Source organism: Thunnus maccoyii, chromosome 14, assembly GCF_910596095.1.
Source record: "Thunnus maccoyii chromosome 14, fThuMac1.1, whole genome shotgun sequence".
Taxonomy (NCBI): Eukaryota; Metazoa; Chordata; class Actinopteri; order Scombriformes; family Scombridae; genus Thunnus; species Thunnus maccoyii.
The window spans coordinates 14,242,051-14,261,882 of record NC_056546.1 but is presented as its reverse complement, the minus strand read 5'-3'; the positions used below and the strand labels follow the sequence as shown (position 1 = coordinate 14,261,882).

The 19,832-nt window shown below is 38.6% G+C and overlaps 1 protein-coding gene across 12 annotated transcripts in view; it reads left to right on the top strand.

The window, feature by feature from the left end:
- The window catches only part of LOC121911392 (protocadherin-15-like), a 236,575-nt gene that overhangs the window by 109,272 nt on the left and 107,471 nt on the right, over window positions 1-19,832 (top strand). For all 12 annotated transcript variants that reach the window (XR_006099846.1, XR_006099847.1, XM_042432816.1 and 9 more), the window contains one exon: window positions 19,503-19,663. Coding sequence is in view for 10 of the 12 variants with exons in the window: in XM_042432816.1 (XP_042288750.1) it covers window positions 19,503-19,663 (161 nt within the window). In the remaining 2 variants the exon portion in view is untranslated. The remainder of the gene's footprint in view (window positions 1-19,502; window positions 19,664-19,832) is intronic.

The window sequence follows — 19,832 nt, the reverse complement described above, 5'->3', positions numbered from 1 at the left end:
TCACTTGATTTTTATGCGGATAACATATCACCTACAGTGACTGTTGCAGTGTTAACACAATGTTTTAATTTTATTACAGTGGGACATCTGTTGACAAAGTAAAAGTTCTATTTTGAAATTCATGAAAAAAATGAGGCAGAGAGTTCAAATTGAAGTTTGAAATGTAAATTAATTTTTGACATTTTCAAATGTGTGAATTTTTAAAATCTTTTATCTGTCTTCAACTCCAATAGTTAATGTAGCCATTATTAAAAGTAAAAAAGTAAAAGTAAATTATTAAAGTTATAAACCACACACTTGTACATACAGTTCATAGAGAGTAGAGCAAATAAAATCAATCTTATAGGCTTGTTTATTGCTGTACCTGACTTTGTGTCATCTTCATTTCTAACAGGTGGTGCTAATGAACTTGGACTCTGGTTTTATTGAAACAAGTATTTTCAATCAGCCTAAACAACAGGAACAAAATATCTTCATAGAGAACTGGAGATACAAATCTGTGTGGGAATAGGTAGCAGTAGCTGCAACTTGGCAACCAGCCCAAGAGGTTCCTTTCGAATATGTTAATCATTTGCAAACTAGCCTGGAGGCGTCAGGAGCTGCTTTGGAAACTGTGCACTAATAATACCTTAAATAAGATTGTGCAGCAATATGTGAGGATGAACATGGACAGTAAAGTTCCTTATGCTGGCTACAGTCAAAGAAATTACCGTGCTTTAGTGTGTGTGCGTGTGTGCGCATTAGTTATTTTGGATTGGACAGGTATCTGTCATCTAGGTTCCACTCTTTACTCTTTACTTCAGCTTGTGTGAATTACCCATCACAAGGTTCCCAGTTTATAGAAAATGTTGCAGCTACAAAACTTAAGAAGACTAGAAAGTGTTTTTCATTTTTCTCACATTCAGTTAGTTGTGGCCTTCCTGCACCCACAGTGGATACAGGCTAGAGTTCTTCTCCAAACTTACACTGCCCTGAATGGTGTGGCTGCATCATTTCTATCTCATATCATTCAGGTGTATTCACTGAGCTGTACTCTGCACTGACTTGATGCAGGTCATCTGGTTATCCTCAGAATAAATTGAAGTTTTGTTGGTAGCATTGACCAACCGTGTTTCCTACCTTTTGGTACACAAAGTGCTGTCAGTATGTAAAAGATTAAAAACTCAGCCTAGAAATATATATGGAGTGATATACCAAACTTTTTCTCGTAGGAATACTGCAGTGTATGTTCTGTGTATACAGTACATGTCTGCTTGTGTGTGCACTCAGTGGGCTAGGAAGACTTAGAGTATTTTCTGTTTAATGTAATATAGACTATTTGTACCAGTGGAGGCTGGTCCATAGAGGCAGAGGAGGTTGATCCTCCTCTATTTTTTGAGAGGCAAAAGGGAGATCAAAATATAAAAAAGAATATTTGGTTGAAATAAACCATTACCAAATCTCAGTATTATTTATAAAGTATTTTTTCTCTCCTCTTTGGAAAAAATCCATTACTGAAATTCTGTTTAAAATGCTTCAACAGCGATACCTGCAGGGAGGAGAAAGGGCAGTGTGTGAAGTGGTGGTGGGGGGGCGCAATTGGTGGAGGTGGAGTGGGGGACAGAGGAGGACGGGTGCCTGCTGACCTCCGCAGGGCGGGATCTCTTACACTGGACTTAATGTATTTCTTTTTTTTTCATGCTAATCTGTGATTGGCCATGACACGTAAAATGACGCTCCAAGGGAGGCCGTCCTCCCTCACCAATCAACAACCAGAATGCAATATTGACATTGAGTTGGTCCAATGATAGTTTCCAGATTTCATCTTCAATTCTCTCCACTGTAAGGCAGAGTAGCAGCAGTAGATAGTTCCTTGCGTTAGCCAATGCAACAGCTGGCTTGTTGTAGCAGCCTGAAGGACTCTTTATACATCCATGGAAGGACTGTTAAGGACTGTTGTTAAGCTAACGGGAGAAGTTATCTGGATTGTGCAGCGCAGCAGCAGCAGCAGGACACTGTTGGGGAGGCTGGGGAAAGAAGCAACCGGAGAAACAACCAGGAGAGTTAGCTTGTTTGTCATTGTTGCTAATGATATCAGACTGGTTAAGCAGCAGCCATAAAGTTCACAAACAAGATGACCAACAGTCACAAATGGATGTTATAACATGGATACTTCATCTCCATCATAGAAAGAAGAAGACGTCAGATAACGAGTGTCAGATACAGCTTCTCTCTCTCTGTCTCTTTGGTCGCTAATTTCATCTCTGATGGTTAAATGTCTCTGTGTGGCTTTTTTGTGTTTTTTATCTCCTTAACAAGAATGCAGCAGAGATCATATAATGTGTTGTGGGTAGTTTGCTTGTTGAAGTTACAGTGAGCTGTCTTTTTAATTGAGTGGTTGTTCAGTGACCTGTTGATGTTGTGTGATTAGTGTGCAGGAGGTGTGGCTGCTTGCTTCTGACAGTTTCTTTAGTTCGTTTTTAAGCTGAGCTGTATATTGAGTAATAAGCTTAAAGTAACTAGAATAACTAGTGTTAACTAGTGGCGTAGCGGATTGTAGTTGATCCGTGATCTGTACGGATCGCCCCCCATGGTTCGGCAGGCATATGAACTGCGGATTAATTACAAAATTTAATGTCTCAGTTAAGACAAAGTAAACAAAAAGCTGTAAGTACAAGTCATGGGCAGACAGCATGTCGCTAACGTTAGCAGGGATTTTGAAGAGCAACGATCAAACCAGCATCTAACGGGTCCGATGTGACATTTGAGTTATGTTTACCTGCTGTTTAATGTGCTGCAGCTGAGCAGCTAATTAGCATCTAGCTGCTAACTGACGTTAGCGCTGAATGTTTGGTATCATCAAGTTTTGATGATGTGGACAGAGGCTGTTTCATTCACTGTTTAAAAGAGGAAGGTTTCATGCCTCACATTGCAATAACTGAGCATTGAATATTTTATATATTTTATTTTATTTAAACATTGGACATCTTAAATGTTGTTTTCATTTAAGACCATGGGCAAAAGTTCCTTGCTGTTTCTTGCTGTAAGTGTGTTATAGAATAAATGGAAAACAAAGTTTTATTTGTCTCCCCCTTTTTTTCCCGCTGATCCTAATAATGATCTGATCCATGACTCAAATCAGTGATACGATCCGAACCGTGAGTTTTGTGTTCATGTTAACACCCCTAGTGTTAACATGTCAGCTTTGTAGACTATATTTTGTATGTGGTGCATATAGATAAGAGTGTGTAAGTCATGTATTTGATACATGCATTCATACTTTCTGATGTGAACCTACACTTTTAGATTTGTGAATGTTTTTAGTGTTCAATCTTTCTTGTATTCAGCACTGATCTGTATCACATTATAAGCTTTGTACTACTTTATATATTTCTGTATACTAAGAAAATACATAGGAAACACGTTTAAATCATGTGATATGTTTTCTGTTTTTGATGAGAACATAAATTTGTTGTCACAATAGAACAATACTATAAATTTGAATTTCACTTTGTTGGTAAAATGACACATTTGAACCACTCCATGGCTAAAATGAGCACTTCTTTGTTTAGAGACATTATGTATGCTAAATGTCTTTAAAGAAGCAGCCTTTTCACCACTCAAGCAAATTGTTTTATTGGCATATAAAATTGCCCCCCACCCCTCCAATTTCATCAGGTGGGACAATGATATAGTTTGATGCGGTTTGTTGTAAGATTCCATGTTGATTTTCCTCCTGTCCTCCCCAATTTTTTGAGTCACCAGCCGCCACTGATTTGTACGTCAGTCAGTCCACCACTTGGGTCAGACTGAAATATCTCAATAACTATTGGATGGATTGCCATGACATTTTGTACTGACATCCATGGTTGCAAGAGGATGATTCTTCATCTAGTGCCATTATCAAGTCAAGTATTTAATTTGTCCAATACTTTGGTTTATGACTAAATACTTGCAAAACGATTGATATTCCCATCAGCCTCAACTGTCTTTTGTGTTTAGTGCTAATTAGCAAATGCACCTTTTTTTTGTAGTACAACCTTGTGTATTTTTATTTTATTTTATCAGAGCACTATGCCCTTGCATACCTGCTGCACTGCCAACTTGCCTCATTCAAATGAATGAGGGGGTTCTGTTTTTTCATGCAGGGCTAAAGATGATGATGATCTGAAGGCAGCCTTAGTCTTGTTGTGAAGTTAGTGGCCATGCTTGTGTAGTAAGTGTGTGTATCCGTCTAATGTACTTTTTCTTTTGCATATTTTTCTATTGTACAGTAAGTATGTTGATTTTTTTTATTTTATTTATGTGAAATGTTTTAATACCTCTGTTGGTCCTAAATGTATTAAAATGCATTTGAGCATAGAGTTTTGGCATTGAAGAGACTGTGTGGTTTAAGACTGACCACGAGAAGAGGACTGCAGCAACTTAGTTTGAAGTAGGTTTGACAACAACACAACACTGTTGTGCCAAAGTGATTTTTATACAGCAATTTGAGTCAGGAAATTATGTTTGCATTTGGTCTATTTTGGGCAGTCCACTGTGACAAATTAGCTGCCTGCCAATGTGATGGAAAAAGATTGATAGTTTCACCCAGAAATTAACCCATGTGCATACGTATGACTAGCATGTGACCCATTATGAAAAGGAAAAATTAAAAATTAAAAAAGCACCTTTCTTTTCTATAGAAGAAGAGACTGCTACAACACCATTTCTCAAAATACTTCTTATAGGGTTTTTCCATTGGCACTTTTGGCCGTGCCAAGTCAAACCATGCTACACTGATTTGCATTTCCATTACTAGTTTAAACGCGCCGAGTTGTGTCAAGTCGCGCCTGAGATGGACCATCTCCAGAGTCGTGCCAGAGCATGCCTGACCCGCCTCCAAGGAGGTTGCATTGACGTCTCGCCAAACCACGACCACCCCCCTTCTCCCGCTTCATCCCCTCTAACAAGCTGTGTTGTGCAGCAAGACTCAACTCATGTCTCTGCTGGAGACCAGAGAGAAAGACATTAAAAAGTCTGTGTGTTCAGCTCTCAATACTTTTGTAGCTTCTAACTGAGTCTCTGTGGTTTGAAGTCTAGTTTCTCTCCTGTGTTTCTGTTTGTACATTCAGATATCTGCTTTATTTTAGTGTTTCATTTCTGATCGCTTTTAGCCATGTTAGAGCCGTATTACGTTATTGCACATGAAAACACATTTCCTGCTGCTGCTTCTTCATATTAAAAGCTTTCCACTAACAAACTAACCCTGTTGTAATGGAGATGCAAATCCCTGCTGTGCAGGGCTGATGTGCCGAGTCAGACTGAGTCAAGCCAAACCAGCACATGTATATGGAAAAGGCCTATTAGTATAGCTGTTTACCAAATGAAACAGCTGCTGCTTTTTTTCTTTGTCTATTTGTCCAGTGTACTTTGGCTGAAATGCATAAACAGACAAATGTTTTTCATGTCAAACTAGAACAGTGCACTGAGAAGAGTGCAGATCTCCGCCAGGTGTGTCTGGAGCCATGTATAGTCTCAGTTTTCTTTAAGATGCATAGAATAGTGTAATGGTATTTGAACCGAGTATCCTCTGGGGTTCACATAACTGTATGAACTTAGTAAGGTAACAATAAACAGGATGGTAATTCCAAACCTCTCAATTTAAACATTGTTGTAAACATTTTGTTGTAACACACCACACAAAATAAAACCCCTCCCTACCTCCCTCTCCCCTCCCAAACAAAGAAGAGTTGAATCTCACTTAATTGTCCCTCCCAGCTCTCTTACAGTCAAGATGCTGGCAAAGCTAACAAAAACAGAGATTTATTCATCTCATATTGTGCCGAACTGGATCATAACATATCGGGTATGGAATTAATCTCAGATGCTCCAGTTCAAGATGAGACCAAACTTTTCTATGGATGTCAGTTATTGAGCCACCACAAAGGCCAAAATGTGTCCTGCAACAGACTTGTTTTTAGCCTGGCTGATTGCTGGAAATGCCTTTTGCTGCAGTTGTTGATCACTTTTGGCCCCAAACAGCCGGTTAGGAGGACTGAGGAGTCACCAGTCAATGGCAGTATAAAACGCGTTATAAAACAGGCTTTTCAACAATTGTGAATCACTGCAACCACAAGAGGTCCTTGAGCATACAGTCATAAATGTGCACAATAAATATTAGGGTGATGGGTCCAATAGTGTGTGAGATTAGCTGCGGACAGATACACACATGGACACGCGCACCCACACACACAGAAACACGCGGCCAAACACATGATCTCCTCCATGCTACTCCTGGTGGAGATAATTATATCAAAAGTAATTAGAGGTTATTAAGCATTTGGAGAGCTAAGATGGCTGTAATAGAACAGATCTCTTGGTGGTGATGGTCTTTGATGGTGGTTGTAACACACATACTTTGGTTTTGGCATTGTCTGCTGCAGAGTGGGTCCCTTTACAGCTGGTGCACATGTTTCTACTGGATGTGTTTAGGAGAGTCTGAGCCATCAGTGAGATGGGGAGTCAGACACATAATAAGTGGACAGTGAACTTCAATAGCATTTCACAAAATATGTTGTGGTTTAGAGAAAGACAAAGTTTTAGAATAAGTAGTAGAGGTTTAACACTTCTGTGAGGGCTCTTCGAAACACATTTCCTCCCTCCTGTCTTATACTTTGGCTGCATTTTAACCTCCTGAGACCAGAGCTTTTGTTTAGAATGCATTTTTAATATCTCCTTGCTATTTGGGATTAGTAGGACCTGATAAGTTAAAAAAAACTCTAAGTGTTGTCTTTGAACAGGAGGTAGTTTTAGAAAAAAAATTCATATGGGGACAATGGGTTTATTTTGCTGTATAACATGATAAAGTCACCATTGTGTAACAAAGTATAAAACAGTTTATTTCAGTGCTTGAACATTGTTGTGCAAAAACAAAATTGCAAACAATGCAACATTTGTTCAACGTTTTGTAATGTTTTTGAAAGTTTTGTAACTGTGTGAAATGCTGCAAAACAGTTGCATTCAGTTTGCAAGCATAGGAACACATTACAAGTATAAAACTGTTCATTGTTGCTATTGCTCATTGTCACTGTTCAAATATAAACTGTTCAATACCGTCCATTTCAATGCCTGAATATAGCTGTGCAAAAACAAAATTGCAAACAATGCAACATATCTAAAAGCCTTGAGATTGGTTCGTTTTGTAACTCGGTATGAATTTTCCTTGCTCCGTACTCCAAATTAAGAATGTCCTTTTTGTCTGTAGGAATAGTCTGTCACACCTATTGGCCTGTGTCAAATGCTGCATAACAGTTATGTTCAGTTTGCAAGCATAGGAACACGTCACATGTCACACACCAAACACGAGATTTCCCAGAGCAGCCTTTTTCTCTGCAACGCATTGGGTTTTCAGGTTGACCATCTCTGGAAGATGTGCAGCAGAAGTTGTGCGGACTGAGACATGGGATTAATGGCGTGACCTGATGTTTTTTGCCTTGTTGCGAAAGGTGTGCTTCTTGTACATGTTCGACATCAGTGTCACACTTGGTCAAGTATGCCTGAGCCACTGTCATGTGAAACTCAAGGAACTGTATTACACCCTCTCTTCAGGCTACCGCATTCAGTGTTGTCTTGTCGATACAATAGCCAGCTGTTGGCTAAAGCAAGATCAGTGAAGTGCATCAGCATCCGAATTGTCCACCTCTTGGTTGAGATACACATTCGGTAGTAAATCATCGTCCGGTCTGCCAAGTCAAACCCACCCATCTTGGAGCTATACTTGCACACAATACTTGGACGATTGCTGGCAGTTGTCTTCTGGCTCTTCGGTATGAACAGCAGAAAGCATCAACATTGGTTTGTTGACATACCACTTCACTACACATACCTTACCATTTCCCCTGGTAACTGGTGCAAAGGCACCTCTTCTTTTCTTTTTCATGGTTTGGTCACTTGGTAGCTTCTGCAGTGCTTTGGTCAACTGGCTCCTTATTACTGTACAATTCAGATACACCTGCTTCTCCAGCATTTGATCCAAAGCTTTCATGGTTGTGAAGACCCGATCACAGTATACTTTTGTACTAGGATGCAGAATTTTAGCCAGATGTTCGATGACCAAGGCTCTAAAAACTCTGCTTCCTGAACCTGTGAACTCAGTGCATTTGCACCTTTTATACACTTCAAACTCCAGCACAATGTCATCCACAAGCCAGCACAAAGATTTTCATGCCAACTGGATCAGGTTGTAGTGGCACATACTGTCAAAATGGACAGGCTCCTGTAAATGGGATCATCTGCTCATCAATTGACACACATTCCAGTTCAGCCTGAAGCAAGCAGCCTTTGAGAATGCAATCCATAAAAGACCACATCTTCCAGAATATGTCAGATTTCCTCATGTCATCTGAAATGTCATCATCAGTGACTACTTTTAGTTTCCTCAGTTTGAAAAATCTGTCACACCTGATATAGTCATTAATGGCATTGGACCAACATAGCATTTGTGTAATTAGCAATGTGTTTCATCAATGCTGTGTCAATGTACTGCTCCACATAGTCAAGTGGCTGCCAATCTTGTCAATGTCAACACTTTTACCACACTCACATTTACATCCTCTGGATCTCTTTACATGTTTAGATGGATGTGGACAGAGTTGTGGCTCACTGTCACTATAGTCACTGCTCTGCTGATCAGATTCTGGTGAATAAGGTGGAATATAATTTTCATCACTTACTTGTTCCACACCAGGATCATCAGCATCACAATCAGACAAATCCTCCACTTCAGAGTTGTCTCCTACTATTGAATTCAGCAATCTTTCTGCTCTTGACAGAGAAACATGCCCCGGAAATGTATCACATAAGAATAAAAACTAAACATCAATGTAGACTAATATGTACCACATGCAAGAACTATTTACGCTCTTGTAAACAGTTGGTTTCCTCCCAAATCTTCCCAAGCTATGTTTCCTTACTTTTATACCTTCAATTTGCATGAAAGATAATAAAGCCATATCAAACTACAAACATTATTAAGCATAAATAAACAAGTTTCAACCATGAAATTTGATGAGGTTTTGCACCTTGTCCACTTTCGTGTCAGGATCGACTGTAGAATGACTTGGCTGAGATGCCCGCCATCTTGTTTTTACACTGACTAGGTTTACATGCACAAAATATTCCAGTTTTTGCCTTTGTTCCAAAAAAGACAATATTCCTACCAAGCTGTTTACATGACTAATGAAAATTAAGATTCCACTATTATTCCGGTTTACATGCAGAGGGTTTTCAAGGTTTCCCTTTGCTCCAGTGGGAACGGGACTCACAAGATCTCTACAGGCATTGAAAACATTAGTGAGCTGCTGCCTGATATTTATAAGTGATATTGATATGACTTATATTTTGCTGTTTAGTTATAGGCCAGTACCAAGGTTGTCCCATGATGTTTACTACACTGCTTAGTGTTTTTGGTGCATCACACCGAGTCGTCACTGTCAGTCAATGGCTGCATGTCAGGATAATAATCAATCCCCTCCATCCCCGTTGTGGAGAAGGCGCACTCTGTTTTTCCAGCCCACGCTGCAAGCTCTCCACTCTCCTCTCATTCCTCTTCTCTGTCTGCCTTCCTGCACCAGTATATGAAATTTTTCCTGCGCAGGGGTAAACAGGGGCCATGTGTCGCAAACTGCGGTTAAAAACCCCAATTGAGACGCATATTCCGAATGTGCTGTATACATGTCCAAAGAATGCTCCTGAATAATATCGGCATATCCCACATGTCTTAATCAGAAAATGCTACATTTGGAATAAGCCTTAATTTGTAATATCCAAACGGAATATGCTGTTTACATGATAAGCATCAAATTTGGAATATTGTCATATTCGGAATAATAGTGGAATATTAGTGTGCATGTAAATGTTGTCGGTGATTAGTGTATTGTGCTTTTTCTACCACTAGATGGCACAAAAAACTGTCTAGGAATGAGGACAACAGGTGGAGTATAAGGTGCAGTGAAACTCAAAATGTAATATCCCCATGTGAGGACGTAGGGTGTCAGAGAGTGCTCTCACCATTTTTCATAATTGTTTCTTGACCACCACTCATATTTGCAAAACTAATGACATTCCCATCAGCCTCAGTTGCATTTTATTAGTTCTAATTAGCAAATGTTAGAATGGTAACTTCCTAAATTAAGAATATGGTAAATATCATACCTGCTTAGCCTCAGTGTGTTGGCATTGGCTTGTTAGCATGCTAATGTTAGCATTTACGGCTGTGGCTCAGGAGGTAGAGCGGGTCGTCCACTAATCGGAAGATCGGCGGTTCGATTCCCGGCTCGTCCAGTCCACATGTCGATGTGTCCTTGGGCAAGACACTTAACCCCATAAAAGTGTAAAAGCGCTTTGAGTGGTCGGAAGACTAGAAAGGCGCTATACAAGTACAGTCCATTTACCATTTACCATTTAGCTTAACATGCCATTGTACCTAAGTTCAGTCTCACTGATCTGCTAACATTGCTATAGACTCTTTGTCTTGTTATAACATGGCTTACTGACAGTTGAATAAACCAGGTTATTTGTATTAGTCATCCTCTTCAGCACCACAGACAGCCGCTGTCACAAATCTTTTAACAGTGCATTCGCCACTAATTGTTGTTTGAGCAAATCCTTGTAAAAAATGTATGGTTGTTGATAGACATGGTCTTGGACTGATCCTCATCAGAAAAATGGGCCATGATCTCCTCAGTGATCTCATTCTAGAGTCTAGGTGTTTGGAACATCCAAAATGGGAGGATCGCAGAATCTCAGCCAGCAAGCTGGCACATGTGGAGGCCCCTCAGTGCTTTAAAAGTGATCAGAAATCACCTCTAAAATTGATAAGTAACCAGTGAAGTGATGACAGGATAGGGGTAATATACTCTTGTTTTAGTGCCAGAAAGAAACTTTTGACCATTTCAAGAGGGCAGGGAAATACAATAATCTATCCAGATGGGACATAATAAAGGCATCAATAACCAGGATTATCCAGGATTTTTTTGGAGAGGAATGCTTCATCATTTTAGTTTGCCCAAACTGAAGGAAGCAAGATTAGACAACTGCTTGTCAGCATATTCCAACTAACTTTATTGATCATGATTTCTTCTGTGCTGAGTGACAATCTGAGATAGATGTCTGCAAGCGTTAGAAATCAGGGAATTTGGTTATCTTGGCCAGTAATGAGGATCTCAAGACTTTTTGGCACCAAGCGGCAGCACTAATGGATGTCCTAGAGACAGCTGTGCACACAGCTAGAGAACATTTGTGCTTGGTCATAGCCCAAATAAATCTGTGTCATCCACATAAAGGTGGAAATAGATATTATGAGTGTGATTCAGTTGTTGAGGAGGCAGTGTGAAAATATATATAATAAAAATAAGGGGTCCTTGCAGAAATGTTCTGAAATGACCTATATAATCATTCAGGCTTTTCAAAAAGTTTTGCCAGAGAGTTGGGACTTCAACAGTAAAGCACTGTGTCAGTAATGCCCACCCAGTGCTCGCTATGTCTGCCAAGCAATAATCCAACTGTATCAAACACTGCACCAAGATGTAGAAAAACTGGAAAAGAAGTATTTCTCATATTGGCTGATAAAAGGTCATTCATTTATTGCCTTCAGGACTGTTTCAGTACTGTGACAAGCTTGAAAGACTAGACTGGAACTTTTCAAATATTGGGTTATCATTCATGAAGGTGAAAAGTTGGCCTGCAACATTTTTTTTTCTACCCAGCAGAAGGATTTTTGAGATTGGTCCAAAATTGTTAGTCACTGGGTACAAGTGCAAACTTCTTTTGGCAAAAGCCGAAACAATGCATTAAGAAAGGAAAAAAGTGAACCGTGAGTGAAGAGAATTTAATAATTTATGTCCTGTAGCTTTCAGAACGGTCTTAACATTATTGCAGCTATTTTCTGACAAAATTAATTTTAGCCCCCTATCATTCAAAAACATATCACCATTTTACATGTGTGCTCATTATCTGCTCACCAATTGCAGCTTTTGGTAGCAACAAATGTCTTGTTGCTGTTTAAATTGTCATGTCATGAGTTAACTGCATGTTTTTACTCTCCAATACTTATATTTTGGTTTGCTGGCTTGTGGCACCCTAAGACTATTATGAATTGAGATCATGGGTTAAGCTCAAAGAATTTTTCGAACGGGACTCCTCGCTAATACCAATAAACCTTAATGCCACTTTCACACTGAAGTTGGAACCCTATCAAAAATGGACATCCACACTCATCTGATGCCATCATCTACAGATGCCAACATTATTGATATTTGGGATAAAAGTAAGCCCTCTATCCTGTCTCTGTGGGGTTAGTCTACTGTGAAGCCCAGATCAGAGGCACCTCTGACCAGAGATGACTCTGACTGACTCACAGGTTGCTAAAAAGAGACTAATTTTATTTATGTAGAAATTAAGTACAAATACAGCACAGTGGAACTCTGGGTAAATCTTGTTTGTATAGGTTTGACAGACTCTGGCATCCTCTTGACTGATGAGGACAGCAACTTTTCTGTGTGACTGAGATTGAGAGAGGAAGAGCCCAGAACAGTGGGAGTATTCAGCTGTCACAGCAGAAAAGCTGAAGTTCAATTAACTTGAAGAAAAAAAAGGAGGCTCTCATGCCCTCCCTTGTAATATTATCAGCGATGTAATTTACGACTCGAGAGTTTCAAAAAGATGTAGCTCACCACTCAAGTTACTGAGGCAAATATATTTATGAAAAGCTGTGTTTTAGATTAATGACCCAGCAACAGGGGGGTCTTTTGACTTTTAAATTAAATTCTTAGAAGATCAATTTTTCAGATGGAGTTTAGCCCAAGTGAGACAGATAATTATAGGTCCTTGTGATCACAACACAGAAATGCATCAAACCCTGTCTGCTGCAAACAGGGAGCACAGTCATTAATGGTAGCATTAAAATGCACGAGTAATTATAATGCAAAGGCTTCCATCACACCTCCATCTGTGTGCCTTCTTGAGTATGTGAGAGTCTGAGTGACTCTGCAAAATGGATAAACCTGCTTTATAAAAGGATGAAGTACAAGATGTTATGTGCAGTGATTAAAAAAAACCTATTAAAATACCACTGCCCTCTTAGGTTTTACAGCTGGTAGATAAGAGAAGCATGTCGAGTACTTTTAGTTTCTTCAATATTTCAGCATTTATAGAGTATATGGTCAAGTTTACTGGATTGAAATGTAAGAATATTAGGCATTAATCAACACTTTGTATGATCAGGGCACCACCTCCTATAAGGAAACTTTAATATTCGTAGGAAACATTAAAGCTTGAATTTAATTCTCAATTTGATCAATTAATCAGTCTCATAACCGTTAGTTCTTTTCAAAGCAGTGACCTCTGTTTTTGCTGTGCTCAAAGAAATCAAAACAACTTCTTAGGATAAATGAAGACATTTATTAATAGCTAAACATCTTGAAGATACATGATAAAGCACAAGATAATAAAGAAAAAGAATAATAAAGCCTTTAAATGATAATAAAAATAAAATAATATAGAAATTGTTTAGAAATAGTAGCTCGAAGTGTGTGACTTGAAGCTAATGTATTGCAACGGGGATTGCTAAGGGAAAGCTTACTCAACTTCTCTAAAGAAATAACCTTTTTAATTTTAACGTTATTCAACATAAACCCTTGATCACAAAGCCATGTTCTGCCTCACTGTTGACAAGTTTTGTTGTAGTTGGTGTCGTCTCAGCAGGTCCGACATTCGGTACGTCTCAAGTCTCTTATTTTATGGCTCCTCGCTCCTCGCCTGAACTGGAAGTTGTTCCTGATGCACCATTTTGATGAGCATCCCAAGTCTCTTATTTTGCTCGGAGGAGCGAGGAGCGAGGAGGGATCTCTGAGGAGCGAGGAGCGAGGAAACATGGGAGCAGCCTTCACGGAAGTCTTTTACCAGCCGACACGTTCCCTTATTGGATATCACTTATTGATTGGACGCTGCACCTGATCTGACTGATCTGATGCATCACTGCAGTTTCATACCGAAGTGGAGACAGATTATAGATTCAATTTAAATGTATCACTCCCAAGTTTTATGCTTTACTTGTTTTCTGATTCATCATATAGTTAAAATCAATTAATTGTCGACCTGATCAACAAAAGAACCATTAATAAATTTCTTCATGTATTAGAAAGATTTTTCTTTTCATGATGTATTATTTCCTCCATTAAACTGTTTCTTGCTGACAGACTCTTCCTGACTTTAATTCTATCCATAATAACAGTTAAACACATTTATATTTTATATCATTTATCGTCATTTCCATTCAGTCACGTGAGGCTGAAAATTCCAGAGCGTCGGATTTGATATGAGTTACATAATTTCCATTTTCCCTGAAACATTTAGCCAAATACATATTTTCCGGTGTTCAGAAGAAATGATCATATTCTGGGTAATTGAATAATGAATTCACTATCAGGATTATCACAAAATACAGATACAAATAATCAATAAATAGTATAAACGCATTCCGCGAGTAGAAATGGTTCCTGTGCCTCTGAGCAGGACACAGTATAATGCAGAATGCAGGTTTTTATTTAGGTGTTTGTTAAACAGGTAACAGGCTGCAGAAAGGAAACAGCTGCTCTAGCGGTGATAACTGTGAACCTTTATTAGTATTAGCACAGTGCACATGTGTGCAGACACAAACTCCATCAGAAGTTTCTACAGCTGCTAAAGCCGACTGACAGCTGATCCAGCTGTGATCAGCTGTCGCCGTCATCAGAAACGGACGTCGCTTCACGTGACGCTTCACAGGAGAGGACGTCTCATGTCTCTTAAAACAAATTTCCTCGTTTCCTCTCTCCTCGCTTGGTTTCCTTGCATCTCTCCTTGCATCCACAGTGGGAGGGACTAATACGCAAGGAAAAGACGCAAGTGAGGGAAACGTGGATGCAATTTAAGAGACTTGGGATGCACCCATTGTTTTGGGTTGAGCTGGAGTAAACTGTAATCAGGCTATACAGCTTGGGTAGTGTGGCCCAGCTTGAGTCGTGTTACAGATGAGTCTTCATGATACAGTGGTGTTGAACCACCAGTGAAGAGGAGTCAAGCCGTGTTTCAGGCTGCTGTGAAAGAGTCTCTATCGGCTTACCTCCCAGTTGGTGACTGCTGTCAGCAAGCAGGCTGAGATCCACTTTCAAGCGTTACTTTTTCAGAGCGACGTGCCAGTTTGAGTTGAGGATTCAGGCTTTCGCTGCCTTCTTGTAATCTTAGTCTAATGCTAAATAAAGTTCAATTAAATATGACTAATATTTCATAAGAAAAGAAAACGTTCAACCTGAGATTCTTCATACATTATATTTTACATTTCTATTACTTAAGTAACTTTAGTCATTCAAAACAATTACTTATCTAATTTAACTAATAAAATATGATTGTTTTAAGGTTAATAGATCAAAAGTTAAACACTGATGTGATTTCAAAATACCATTGCCATTACTGTTGTAACGTTAAAAAAAAATTCAATTTGGAGTTCTAGCCTTACCAATAGAGGGCAGTATTGTTACATGTTGTAAACTACAATAAAGTCAAAAATTAATATCTCGATAGATTACCACACAACTATCAACAACTATCAAAGTTATACCATTCTTTATGTATTTGTATGACAAACAACATTACATGAGTTACATAATGATTAGACTTTTAATTCACAAATTCAGATACAGATGAGACTCAATGAATGTCCTTCAGGAATGTGAGTTAGAGTTTATGACTGTTCTGTGTAGATAAGGAGAGGGGTTCTCTGTCTATGTTAGTATATTGAGTTATCAGTCCTTTCTCCCCCAAATGTCATTTATGCAGTTAGTTCAGGCCAAAATTTAGTTATTGGTCAGAAATGATCTCTCAGGAGGTCTGTTCAGTGTCCATTTTGTCACAGTGTTTAACTTTGGTCAGTGTCAGACCCACCTTTGGCAAAGAGGTCGAAGGGTCCAGGGGTGAGGCACTAAGCCTCACTCATCTTCTCAAGAAGCGTTGTTTTTCCCATGTAATTAATGAAAAGGCCTCACTGTGTCCTACAAACTAAACTTACCTTTAGGAGAAAGCATTTGTTTGAAGGATCACCAGAGCACCTCAGGCATATTGTTAATTATAGGTGGAACGGGGGACATATTGAATGCAAAGGGGAGAAATTTAGGTGATATGTAAGAGACAGTCAGAATTCTAAAGCAGAAAACACTGAATAGTTTTTATGCTCGGCAGCTCAGATGATACTCATGTGCTTCAGTAATAACTCTCACAGGGTTCAAACTGTATGGGTACTGTAACTCCTAATGGCTTTTAGCTTCATATACTTCTCTGGCTTTCATAAATATGTTGTCATCCTGTGATTGACTAAGCACTTGAAGAAAGTAGCGTTTTCTTGTTCCTTTCAGCTGTAAGGTGTACTGACTGCCATTGAAATGAGCTTCTTCTGACTTTAAATTAATAACTTGTAACTTATCTGTAACGATGCATTAAGTGTTATTTTATTTATATACGTGATCAGCCAATTACTTATCCAATCACAAATTGAATTGGCACATTTTACTCACACTTTCTGCAAAGGAAAGCAATGAAAACAGTGAAACTAAGCAGATTATTTTTAATTTATGTCTGTGGCATAGATTGCCCTTCTAAACATGTTTGGATAAAACATATTACTGTGTGTTTGGTAACTGAAGCACTTCTTCTCTTTTTGCCATTAACAGTAATTGAAACATTTTTCATCTTGGCATGAAAGTATAGGTTCTGGGTTTTGTACAATGTATTCAACTGGATGTAAGACATGATAGTGATCTATTTTATTTATTTATTTATTTATTTTTAATCTGTCAGATGGATAATGTTTGCACTCTTGTGACTTCTACCTCACTGTTGTTTCCTTCAAAGGTGTTTGTATTTATAGAAGTCAGAAGACAGTTATTAGTGGTTGGGATGTGTTCCTCTTCGTCTCAGATGCCTCAATATGTATTTAGATACACAGTTCACAATTTGATACAAAAACAATGCAGATAAATTTGCAACAATATGATCCACTGTGATTCAAAGCCAAGTAGATTCATCCATGATTAGGATTTGATATTTTTCAAACTTTTGATATTGTGGCTAAAATTAATCAATTATTTCCTTTTTTACTTCAAATACTGTATCAGAAACTCCTCACACTGCCACACCAACAACAGTAAGCACAGGCAGTCAGTTTGTCAATGTCATCCTTCTGAATCTAGTAGTTTCAGTAAAGCTGTATAGGCGCATGTCACTGTATATACAACAGGCCGTGGCTTCAGTAAAGACCATTTAGAGGTAGCGTTAGCTGCTAATGCTAGCATTACTTGCCTTGTGTTGACTGCCCCTCTTTATAACTTTACTGTCAGTGCATATGTTGCCAAGATTCATGCACTTCATGCAACATACCGGGATTAGATTTTCATTGTAATATCTCAATGAACATTGTAGAGACAAAATGTTTCTACTCAGATTCACTACTTCTCACTACTCTTCTTTTGCTCGGTGTACTTTTATTTGAGTATGACTTGTGATTCTTTTTTGCACCATTGATCTCAATTAAAATACCTCATCACTGCACCTCCTGGATTTTTTTTATTTTTGTTAACCACCAGTTATTACATAGATCCACTAATCTGACCACTCAGGAGTCAAGCAATCCTTAAATTTAATAAGCATTGGGAGGGTTTTCCCAGAGGGCTGCTGTGGCAAAGTTTAATCAATCACTCTTTAAAAGCTGTTGAATATAAACCAGAAGGTGTTGGTATCCTCAAGGATAATTATCAAATTTGGAGATTTTTTCTTTTTTTCCAAGTAGTTTTACTCCTGAAAGTTTTACTAAAATATGCAAGATAAAAGTATTATTATGCAGAAAGAAAATCATTTCTTAAAAGTGCTACTGTTTGTTATAAAACCCTCATTCAAATAAGTTTTATGTTTTACAGCAGGGTTCTGCAACATTTTTGATATGAAGTGCCATTTTTTAAGTTTTCCTGTTAATCAGTGTGCCATATAAGGTTAACACTAAGTTTAATTATCACACCACAATAAAATGTAAATCTCCAACAGATCTGTCATTTTATTCCATCCATATAGACAACATGCATAGCAACATTTTTAATTAACATTTTTCTCCCACAATAAGGACATAGTAATTATATATAACCATCATAAAAGAATGCTGCCATTATGAAAACATCCACATCTGAGTTGAAATCATTAACCCTAGAAACCTTCCACCAGTTTTGTTCATCAGCAATAAACATAACAAATAGTTGTTGTTTTTTGTTTTTTTTACCCCCCATCATTACAAATTATATACACAGTTCTCATTTCAGCATACTGCTGTCAGTGACATTCCCTCATTTACAAAGTGTAATCACAGCAAATGTCAAAAAGGGAGAATTAAGTGTAAAAAAGAGAAATATGAGCACTACTCAAGAATGCTGCCATCCTTGTGAAAACATCCACATCTAGATGCAGCGCGCTAATATTTTCTGCCATTTCTTCAATGCAATGTTCAACAGCTCTGGCTGACATGGGAGTGTTTTTTATTCTTGATTTTATTGTGTCTTTGCTTGGTAAGCCATCAAACAAAACCTCTGAGCTACAGAGGAAAGCCTCCTTAATATATTCACTGTCAGTGAATGGCTTTCCACGTTTAGCAATGCAATGAGCAATGCAATAGTTTTGCTTGATTTTTAGCAGTGGCAAAGAATTTGAGGGTGTTTGCTTGCTTCCCATACCTGGATGTGGCACACTTGATTGATTCAGCCTTGTCTGCCTCATTCCTGAAAGTTTTCTTGTCTTTGGTCTCAAAATTTAACACTTGACATTCGGCAAACAACATTTTCAAGACATAAACTACATACAGCACAGTCCCTCTGAAACACAGAACCCCACTCTTCTGTCCAAGAGGGCTGGAAAGCCCAAACCTTTACTTTAGCTCTCTTAACTAGCAGGCCTGCTATCATCTACCAGGCCCGCTCTAACACTGCTGGAACGATTTTCTCAGAAAGTTGTCATCAATCAAACTACCGTAAATAACAGGCTGCCAACTGCCAGTGGCTGTGAAAGAGATAATGTGGCATGCAGATGAGAGGGCACTTCAAAACTTCCAAAAAAGTTCCTATCTAGCATATTTATTGCTAGTGTCCCGTGGATCAATCTGCCTGCCTGAGGTTGCCAACCCCTATTTTACAGGGACAATATTCAACATAACTGTGTATTAGCTCTTGCTATCTTAAGTCTGTCATCCCTCCTTTGTTTGTTTTTTTTTCATTTCAACTCATTGAAGTATGACCTTCATCATCCACCTTTGCCTTTTAGTATTCTTTTTTACAATAGGTAGCACAGGTCCTTGGAAAATTCTTATAATGTTTCAATTATTTTCTGCCACCATTGTAAAAATAAAACAATGGCTGTGGACATCCTTCCACATTCTCTCTACAGTGTACTAAATGGAGACTACTCTGCCTACACAGGTACAATTTTGGTGGAAAACATGCAGATAAATGGCCGTGCCCAAGACCCAGGCAGAACCATCTCGCTGACGTTGCTGGACAACTATGAGTACTGGGTGATACTGGAACCAGCACGGCAGAGGCTCTACCTCAACAGCACTGGGCGCGTTCTAGACAGAGATGTAAGTACAAAACTCTGATAACACTCTGTAGTGAGGACTCGAGGAAACAAAAAATGCACTTTAATTTTCTATTCAGAAAAAAGTTTTTAAGCAACACAGGAAAGAATAGAGTGAACAGATGCCACTGGGCCTCTTTCTGTCTTGTAATCACTGTTCTCATGGCCATGAT